This window comes from Pararge aegeria, chromosome 9 (assembly GCF_905163445.1).
Source record: "Pararge aegeria chromosome 9, ilParAegt1.1, whole genome shotgun sequence".
Lineage (NCBI taxonomy): Eukaryota > Metazoa > Arthropoda > Insecta > Lepidoptera > Nymphalidae > Pararge > Pararge aegeria.
In genome coordinates, this window is record NC_053188.1 from 7,565,206 (window position 1) to 7,576,555 (window position 11,350).

An 11,350-nucleotide genomic window follows, 5' to 3' on the forward strand; every position below is an offset into this window, starting at 1 on the left:
CAGGTACGAACTACGAGTATGTGTAGAGTTATTCTTTTGTTTTACTATATAGTTTTTAAATTGAATTTACTTCAAAACTCGACATTTCAATTAAATTAGAGAAAGGAAAGCCTGTGTTTTCCGAGATACAGTTTATACTAGTTCAGGGTTGATAGACACTTCTAATTTTGGTGTCGCAACTACGAGTATATAGTATCTATAGTGTTATTCCTTTGTTTTATGTCTATAGTTTAAAATACATTTACTTGAACATCTCGATTTCAATAACTTAATTAAAGACAGGAAAGCCCCTGTTTACCTAGATAGAGTTTATAATAGTTCGGGAAACAAACCAGTTTAAACTCTATCTAGACTAGAATTTTGTTTTTTAAACTAAGAGTAAATATGTGTAACATTTCTTTGTTTTACTCATAATTTTTAAATCGCGTTTGCTCCAACCTCTAGACAATAGATTTAAATTAGAGACCTGTTTTCTTAGATACAGTTAATACCTACCTACCTCCTAGTTCGGGAGACATAGACGCTCATATTTTTGTGGTTTCTATGCAATCAATATGTTTAATAATAAGTTTGGAATTAACTGTTTTAATATTCCTACAAAATTTAAACATTTTATTCCTTTTTAGAAAATTGTCGGCTGCGTTGGTCTAGAACTTTAGAGGCTTAGTGTGTCTAACTAAGAATAACGAGGCCTTCGATTCGATTTCCAGGTCTGTTAAAAAAAAGGTTAAACCTGATTAACATTTGCAACGCAAGCCAGCCTTGGAGCAACGTGGCAATTCTAGGAGGATACTTAGCTCCTTAGGTCCGTGAAGCGCTCCGTGAATCTCAGTGATCTGGGCGGCCTGCTATGCTCGGAGTGAGCTCGGCTGGACACAGCAGGGAGCCGCATCATTGGCACTACGTAAAACGGATGATTCCAGACTACCAGGTGCGGGGACAAGCCAAGTAACAGAAAAAAAACAAGCTGATGTACTTCATATACCCATATAAACTTACATTTTCGACGACACGACGTAAATTATTATTACATATCTGAGCTCTTTCAGGACACATAATCAACGGTAATAGTAACTGTAACCCTCAACTAATTGCAAAATAATAATTAATAATTTTTATAACTCTAATAATGATTTTACATGTACTTATTAATTCGCCGAATTCAAGGCCGTAAAGTCAGGGGATCAATTATTGTTATGGTTGAATTATTTTTTATTTGCTGGCAAATAGAGCTAAATTTATTCAACCATTAGCAATAAAGATAATTGCTTGTTTACTGATTTGATGCAACTATGCAAATATGCTTTTTTATCTTTCCGTTTTTTATCCCAAAAACACCAAAAATACATGAAAAATGTTTACACAAAACTCTTTGTTTACAGAAGTAGTAATGAAAAATATCAACAACTAAATTTTGGTTCATACTAGTGTCGCAGAAATATCTTTAATCGTTAACCAGCTATATAGTTGAGGAACCCAAAACTTATTTTAAAAGTTATAATTGAGGAATATGATGAGAATACCCTTAAGTAGGAAACCATTACTTATAAACAGGCTACACGCTACACGTCCTACAAAGTGTCGCCCAGTGTCTATCAACCTGAAGCGTAGATACCCGTTATTACACCGGAAAACACGTTCTTCAGTCCGGAACACAGAAATGCTACATTTTATTATAGTAATAATCGACGTAACTAGAAGATGTCCCGCCTGATGATAAGTGGAATCGTCTATAAACAGAGCAACACTTCACATGGCATGCAAGAAGCACGTTCTGCAACATGCCGCCCTGTGTCCATCAATTTGAGGCGCCTAAGTTTGAGTTAAGCCGCATGTCCTTCAGACCGGTACACAGCATTGCAACAATGCTTAGCGGCAGATATAACGAGTTCTGTCACCGAAATGTCTACTACCTACTATTTATTGTATGGCGTGTTAATAGAAGCAGTTGGTCCTGTCTTCAGCGAGCTGCAAATCGTCTCGGAGAGAGGTTTGCAGGTTGATTCTCATAAGGTGTTTGATTTTAGATGGTCGTATCCGTAACTTCGCTACCAGAAACTGTGTTACAACAATTTGAGCTTAAGCCAGCACAAATTCACCATAAACATTACGCCTCACTGAAAAATGGTGAAATCCAGATTCTCCATCCAGATTGTACACTTTAAAACGAAGGAGTTTTTCAGCGCACCCTGGCGTAGTGTCTTATTCGTTCGATCTCTGGAAAGAGCGTCGGTGAAACTAAATATCTGATTTTCCTTTGATCTGATGGGACGCTTCAGCCGCGGCTAGTTAACAGTATTTAATCACGCTCAGGCATTTGAAATATTAATAAAAGGGCCCAAAAATTTAAATGATTTTGCTGAAGCACTGGCCCTGCTAACTCTGCATGTGTGGTATGATGATATTTTTTTGATATGATAATGATATTTTTTTTTTCTTTTTGATGATATAAATAATGATATTTTTTTTTTCTTTTTCTCTGTTCTCTTGTTGTAGTATGTTGTAATTTATTTATTATAGTTAAGAAATATTTATTATTCTTATCTTAGTTAAGCTAAGCTCCGCATACCTTGGGGTAAGATCATTAGATTGTGTATTGTTGTAATACATCTATTTATTTATTTCTGTGATAAGAAGTTCTATAAAACGTGTAAACCGAAATAAAACTTCACAGGCTTTAGGGGCCATTAATTACTGTCTCTGAGACTTATCTGCGAAACCAAAACGCTAATAGATTTTGAGTAAACCACTGCCTTAGTTTTTACCGAAATAAGATACAACCCTTACCTCACATGCAAAGTCAAAATCAAGTGACTCCTGTCACTTTATTGGGTACGCGTTGCGTAGCGTAAGTACTATGCGCGTGTCGGTCTTTATCTTCAATTTGTCTTTATCTTCAACTTCAAAATGGTTGTCGAATTAAAATTAATTAAGGTAAACACTAAGAGTTTGTATCGAAAAATAAATATGATTCTTTTGATTTAATATTTTTACAGGACGATTCCTTATAAAATATACCTATGCACCCTTCAAAAGTATTTCGTTATTCGGTTTCACGTTGTGTATGACGAATATATGAGACGAATAGATTTAAGCAACAGAGTTCACATAGAATATTTGACAGATTTTTTATTTCTACATTATTTTCGGTTTAGTTCTAAAGTGTCTATTGGCCACGACTTACGATACGAAATACTGAAAGATGCACTGGATACATAATAAAAAAACAAACAAAAGTTATATTTTATGACTGCCTCAGCCCCGACAACGACAACATTTTTTTATATATATCAGGCAACTAGACCCGTATAAAGTTCTATGCAAAATCAGATACAGTATAAGATGAAAACACTAAACAGAATAATATTATAAATACTAGGTATACCTACAACTTAAATATAGCGAATATAGGAATATAATATATGAAATATAGGTATATGGTACGCCATAGCGTACCATCGCTATATTCCATAATATTACTACTTTCCGCCTGAGAGTATGCTCTGTTGGAAAGTTCGAACTGGGGAAATATAAGCACCTAGGAACTGATGTAGGTTGCCCTGCGCGGCTTCAAGTTCTCCTGCATTTTTAGCACACTGTATTTTAGTGCTTTAGTTCGTTTTAATTATTGTAGGACTTCATCAAGATCAACATATAGATGTCGCAAGGAAAATGCCTCCTCTCTCATTTGGGACGTGGGATTTGAGCTTCGTAATCAACGCTTCTTCAATGAGGGGATGCGGTCTTTACCGGTATTTACCACATGTCAGGACCAAACAGGGACGATGGTTCAACATGTTTTCCGAGGGTAGCGCCAATATGCTAACTGCGAGCGGAAATTGAACCTCGTGATCCGAAGTTGAATATACATCATGCTATATATGTAGAATTGTTCGTTTATTAGAAAAATAAATGTGTACTCACGAGTTACTATCATATCTTTTATTTAGATAAATCTCACAAAAATATACTTACTTTTAAAATAAATAGACACCTTATTAAATACAAATGGAAATAAAACTATTTCAATAAATAAATTAAAGTCGCTTGACATTTTTAACGGTTCTTTTGCTGATGTTTACTTACTGACATACAGACAATAAATAAATCAATAATCCTTTATTTTAAGTGTTTTTATCGTAATAATAAATATCACTTTATTGCATTTATCTTGAAACTTCAAACAAATCTAAATATAGAAAAAAAAAACAATTAAAACGAGCTTCTCGCAAAATGTTGACAGTACAACAAACTAGCGGTATATTTTCGATTAGGCTTAAAAAGATTCTAATCTATATATGGTATGAGGATCACCGAATCATCTTGTAGGATTACACTTAAAAAATAACTTGACTCTTCAAGATTCCTTCAGCATCACTTACTTAATTTTCGAATTTGTATTCCCTACCACGCCTATAGAAGTTTCACTGCAATAATTAAAAAGACTCGCTATTCAAAATTGCACATCATTATAATTCTATTCATGCAAGGTTCATTTTTATTTACCAACTAATTCAGTGATAAGAATTTCTTCGTATACTAAATATACTTTGGCAGTTTCTGTATTATGTGGCTCGAATAGGATGTTCACCAATGTAGCAATTAAGAAGGCAGATCAAGGAAACTGAGACACAATTTCACATTCGAGTTATAAAAACATTAAATATTAATATTATAGACGTTTAAAGAATATATGAATATTTGTATGCTTTGATTCGACCAACTACTGCACTCTGATTATCCCAAAAGGAATAGGGTTCCGACGTTACGAGCATATTGTCCTATTAAACTTTATGGCATTCATGCACTGCCTACTATGCACTATTACTAAAGCTAATATCACAATCAGGTAATCTTACATTATTTCTTGTTCATATTAATGTTATGTTATGGTCATCTTCAAATCGTTCAGAATTGTCAATACAGGTTTGTTAATGATGGAATTTATGCGCGCACCATACACAAATTCAAGGTGAGTGAACTGTAATGTCTCATTTATTTGAATCAACTTTGCCACTGATTTGAACTTTCTCAAAAGCAATCCCACATCTTCAACGTCACTGAACCAATCGACTTCACTAGTAACCAATGTACTTGGCACATTGACTAAAGAAACATCGTACTCAGGTGGAATAGCAGAAGAATATACCTCCAGGTTTTTTGCCGAACCGTAATCATATCTTTGAAATCTCTGAGTTGAGTAACCTTGAATGAAATGGAAAAATACTTTTGCCGATGTTCCTGCCGGTATGTGTGTAGTTATAACTGATAATTTTTCTGGAACTAAGTTAGTAAGTTTCCGAAGACCAAAGTTTACGAATAATTCCAACTCGCAAAGCGTTTTGACAGGCGAAAGAGTGTCGCAGACGGACGCGTGGTATAAGTTCAAATTCTCATTGAAAGGAAAAACTTCATACACCTTTTGGGTTTCAGCAAACCATGTCAACATGCCTAATTTCTTCGAAAATAGATCTATTAGTGGATACTTCGTATGTTTCAACCAAGCCACAGGTGCCAGTAAAATAGCGTGATCGATTTTTTTATTGTATTCAGGACGTAAACTGCACATCACGAACAACGCTGTCGTTCCTTGAGAAAACCCGACGTACGAAAGTTTTGAATACTGTGTTTCAGAGAGTACATAATCAATTGTAGCAGGTACGTCAAATGATCCGATTTCTTCGTAGCTAAAATTCCAAAATACTCTTTGGGGAATTTTCTTGATATGTTCTTTACAATACCTGTTGCCTCTCGCATTGAAAATCCAAACGTCAAATCCAGCGTCTGCTAACTGATATGCTAGAGAATATTTCGGCCCTAAAACGAGCCATGAGTCCGAACTGTCTCCAATACCATGCACTAATAACACTGGAGGTCCTTTCCTGGATATGCGAAATGTGTTTAACTTATATCCATCTTCAGTAACCACTACATGTTTCTCGGAAGAATAGTTATATTTTTGTAACAGCTGCAAGGAATCTAGAAAAATATCTTCACTTTGTCCACTAGATTGTCTAACGGTTTTAAATTTATTAAAGCCAGTAACACAAAGGATGTTGTAAATATAAAATAAAAAAAATAACTCGTAACACAGGTTCATGATACTTGAACGGATATCACATGCGACCGGAATCACGAAACTGAAGCTAATGGCAAAACACGTCCAAATTCAATGTCACGGAAATAAATAAATTTATTCTTATAAAAAAGGTTATAATCATTACGTGTGGAACTTTAAAATTATCAATTTTAAACCACTATAAATCTCTTATAAAAGAAATGATTGAATTTATTATGTCATTGTATAATGACATAATAAATTAAATCATTGGTTATTACGATTATAACCTAAAACCTCTTATAATAATTAATCTTAAGGTAACACCGCTTTATAATTGTCCTATAAATGTGAAGTTATATGGGTCCATTACTCCATTTAAACTCCATTAAACAACAACAAAAGAGTAGACTTGTAAGGGTAATTAACTTTAATATAAATTATAGCCATAATCGGGTTATTGGTAAGCACTAAGCATATTTGACTACCACTATTGAAAAGGTACTTAACGCGCGTTAATTTTGTATCAGTTAAGTGCTTGCTTCAACGGTGAAGGATCGTGAGGAAAACCGCATGCCTGAGAGTTCTCCATAATGTGCTCAAGGATATGTGAAGTCTACCACTTGGCTAGCGTGGTGGACTACTCCCTAAACCTTTCTCATTGTAAAAGGAGGCCTGTGCGTTGTTTTGGGTACTGGGTCGGTAATGGATTGATCAATATGAAGATACCTACTGAACGTGATCACGAAGCAAACCTCTTTATCTCTCTATCTCTCTCTCTCTCTTATAAAATAGGAAGCCGATTGAATCTACAGACTGAGGATAGTGATAATGTTTCGCACTTAAACAATTTTAAATAGGAGTCAATTATCAATTAATACAAATAAAAATATAAATGTTTGAGTTTTTCCTTACACCTTAATAGTGTAACAGTCTTCGTTAGGGGTAAACTACTGTTTATTTTTTAATAAGGCTATTTAATAAAACTAGCTTAAGTGTCCAAAACTCAAGGCATACTTGACTTTATACTGTAAACGGCCTTAGGCTCGCCAAACAAGCAATTTGATCAACGGAATATACATTAGAAAGATACATTGCCGCTTAAGAAATCAAGTTCACGATTATCAATATTTACATATTAATTGACAAGCGGTTTTCCGAGACTTCGGTTGTTTAAAACTTTTGATAATAAATTTTTTCATGTAGATACCTTTTAGCCGCTATTCTAAACAAATTACTCAGTCCGTTTTTTTGGACAGTCTCGTTTTTTTGTTTTTTTTGGATGTGAGGTATCGACTGATATATAATACTGTTGTTAAGCCATTCATTATTAATACAGTCATTTGTTAAAGGGAATTCAAAGTATTTTAAACAAGGCAAAACGGGAGTATGTCCTCGGGACAGGCATTTGCGATTGGCAATGTATACTTCATTCAAGGTTTCAAATATTGAGTGATTAAACCTCCAAGAGCAAGAACAGATTTATTATTCTAAATTATTGTGCTTTTTTGGTCAAAAGTTTGATACGGGGAAAATATGTCTAATAAGAAATAGTTATACCACTACTTTTTGTTGACACAGGAGAATTTTAATCCACATACATTTTTTAATTTTTACAACAAAAGTAAACAAACATATGTTACATCATTATTTTGATTCAACTTTTCTGCTTAGTTTGTAGCTAGTCTGTTTTCTAAGTTTAAGTAGTTTACTTGATACTACAACATTTATGTTTTTATTTGAGATGTTGGTGTTTATGTTTCCTGAATAAAATAAATTATAACTTATATATTTTAATGTAAATAAGCCTCCTGGAGGCAGGTACTTACGAGAAATACGAAAAATCTCTGAAGAAAAATTAAAAAAAGTTAACGACGAATGTCACTCATATTTTATGGATTAAGCAACATCCCCTATTATGAAACAGTTTCGTTAGCTACTAAACAAATATGACACCGAGTTAGGTACGTTAATTTGTAGTTGTGAAATCACGACATTTGGTCATCCATACGATTTTCGTCACTCCAGTACTCTTACCAGAAATCTTAACACCTCAAGTAGGTTCAAAGTCAATATAGTGATTTCAAGATCAGTCGGTTTTGGATAAAAACGAGTTGATTTTTAGCATTTTTATACAATGACCGTGACAATAAAAACGTAGCGAATCGATATTTGCTTTAAAATTTAAGTCAGGCTAAGTTTGCTGAGGCTTTTTTTTGCGCATTTGGAACCCTCGTAGATTTATTTTCAAGTTTATGAATGTAATAAATATTTTTCTAACTTTTCTACTAATCAAATTTTAATAGATTTTGGATACCGTTATTATACTTTTTTTTTTTTATGTGGGGAGAGGAGATTTTAAACATAAGACAAGTAATTTGAATAAAGAAGAACATACAGATTATATACAGATAGATGATAATGAACTTCATTCTGAGCCTTCTTGCTAAGCACAGACCACTCTTGTATCAGACGACTCTGGAGAGAGCTTTATGCTCCTCTCCTCGAGACACGGGGGCTAAACGCAAGCAAAAAACCCAATATAGTAGTAATAGAGCTTTTTGTGACAGAGCTCGTCCGGGGAGGTAGGTAGGTACAACCGCCATGCATATTTCTGCTGCCGCATTGCTGTATTCCGCTCTGAACGGCGTGGTTGCCGCCTATCCCAGAATAATGGACACACTTTCTAGAACTGGTTCCTAACATACCCACCGAGGTTTTGTTTTCTTTATCCTCAATGGTTTTCCACTTATTATCAAGTGGGACCTTAGTCCGACCACTACTACTACGTCACTATAAAGAAATAAAAATCCCCGAACATTATTTGTCTAACCCCGGATCCGATCCCCTAGGTCCTTGAGACTCTCACTTGAACTAAGTACTTAACTTACCAACGAGGCAGCCTCGGACAATAATTAAATATATGAATCTACAGATATATAATTATTAACCTACAGATTAATATGCTTCCTACAATCATTGCCATTGCCAACTTGTTCGCTACTAATAAGTACTTAAGAACTACTTCCGATAAAAATGATTTAAAGCAAAGTTTTATTACCAGAGCAAAGCAAGGTCTCGCAGTTTACTTGGTAGAATTAATTTTTTATCCTTCCGTCCGTCTGTCGGAGCACGTTAAGTCATAACCCAGGTTCCAACTCGTTAGTAGATACCTATGTAATACTCCTAATCTTTATCTTTATATATATATTTCTTGTGTGCGTATGTATGTCACTGAACTCCTCCTAAACGGCCGGACCGATTTGAATGAATTTTTCGGTATGCGTTTGGGTGGCACCCTGGATGGTTTAGATTCACAAATCAGCCCGACAGATGGCGCTGGGGTCCGCTAGTTATATATATATTATTCATATTATTTTTACGCACACCTATATCCCGAGTGACCCGATCTTAATAGCTTTATCATTTCTGCCATTGGTTGAGTTTAGGTTTAGACCCGACCCTGGACTCAGAGATAAAACACCCATCTATGTACTGACATTAACTGTAGGGCACAGATAGTCATATAATTCGGGAATGAAACGAGACTTCGCAAAAATATATGTTTTTTGGAATTCTCTATTCTTTTTCTTTGATTTTTTTAAATATTTTTGATTCCACCTTTTTTAAACGTTACCATATTCGTCGTAAGGTCTACTCTTATAACTAACTAACTTAAAAGTTTAAAGTACGAGAGGTGAACTATGTAGGTAGGTAGGTAGTTATATTTAGGTTCTTAATATCAAAATAGTTATTTGCTTTTTATTTATTAAACTAGTTGACTTTATTCACTTATATTAAATTTTTATTTTTGAATTCAGTTCTTGTTTCTAAAAGGTTTTTTGTCCGTACAAATTGCAGAATATAACTAATGAATGTCATCGTCCAAAAAAACCATTCGTGAAAAGTCAACCGATATTTTTCATCAGCTGCCCGGGGCTCATCGTCCCTACAGTTTGCCTGTTTTAGTGTCACTGCGTTTTGCCTCACTGAAAGTTGTGGTAATTGTTTTACTATACCTAGGTAGCTATCAGCTCTAAAAATAAAATACGTACGTATTAATATGATAAAGTTACCTACTTCGACCCTGCGGTCATATTTTAAAAAGCCTGTAAGAATTCTTTAATTTTTCTGGATAAGAATGAAATGCCCGTCTCTAGAATTCAAGCCATTTTTGTGCTAAATTTTGTCAGAAGCAGTTGAACTCCGCATAGGTACAACAGATACACACACTTTAATATTAGTATTATGCAAAAGTATATATATTTGTTTGTGTGTTACCTTGGTCCGGGTCAACAATTGCACCGATATTGAAATTTGGCACATATAGAGCTCGTTTATAAGTGGTCAGAGCTTCGGTCTTCCTTTAGAAGGGTCCGATCCCGACACGCACCTCTGACATTCGACCGTTATATGGGTTTTTAATCTATGCAGTTCGATATCACGTGCTTTAACAGCTTTAACATCGTGAGGAAACCTTCACGCCCGAGATTTCTCCAAAGTTGCCTTTAAGGCGCGTGTAGTCTACCAATTCGGATTGAGCCCCGTGGTGGACTACGATCTAAACCCTTTTCAATCTGAAAAGGGACCTTCATTAGTGGGCCCTTGCTTGTTATCTTGTACCTAGCATAGATATATACATAGGATAGGTGCTTAAGTCCCGAAAATCAAACGGTTCCTGAGGGTTAACGGAAAACCGAAACATACTCGGATGAAGACGTTGTCAAACACTGCATCGATATTGAAAAAAATAATCACTTATAATATTATAATATTAGGGGGCGTTCATAAAATTCGTAAGATGTTTAAGGGGGCTCCCCCCCTTAAACATCTTACGAATTTTAGGGTCAAAAAAAAAGGGGTCGGGTCAAATCTCATCTAATCTTACGTTGGAGAGAGGGTCTCGGCTAATATCACGCCATATTTTTTCCTGATTGTAACAAAAAAAAATATATACTATTTTGGTCTATTGGTCTTTTTACAATAACAATCCAACGCGTTAACGTAAGAAACCCAGATTTTGAAAAAACTCACGTGAGATTGGGGGATAGGGGAGGGGGTTGAATAAAATCTCACGACATCTCACCAGGGTTGGAGGGATGGAAAGAAAATTTAAAAAAACACCTCACGTAATTTATGGACGCAACCTTATTTACTAAGAAGGTATGTTTTTTGGGACAAATATTTACATAATATTTTATATTTGTCACAAAAAATAAAGTATTCCCGTGGTTAGCAAAAACCGAAGAAAACTTGGATGTCTCGGTGGTCAAAAGCTTGTCTTGGTATAAA

General features: G+C 34.8%; 1 protein-coding gene across 1 annotated transcript; it reads right to left on the minus strand.

Moving 5' to 3' along the window:
• Nucleotides 1–4,882: 4,882 nt before the first annotated feature.
• LOC120626583 (lipase 3-like) lies at nucleotides 4,883–6,100 on the minus strand. Its single transcript, XM_039894136.1, has one exon. The coding sequence runs from the start codon at nucleotides 6,098–6,100 to the stop codon at nucleotides 4,883–4,885; it is 1,218 nt and encodes a 405-aa protein (XP_039750070.1).
• Between the last annotated feature and the right edge of the window lie 5,250 nt (nucleotides 6,101–11,350).

Excerpts from the sequence above, each read along its gene's own strand:
- LOC120626583 (XM_039894136.1), bottom strand. The coding sequence starts at position 6,100 with ATGAACCTGTGTTACGAGTTATTTTTTTTATTTTATATTTACAACATC.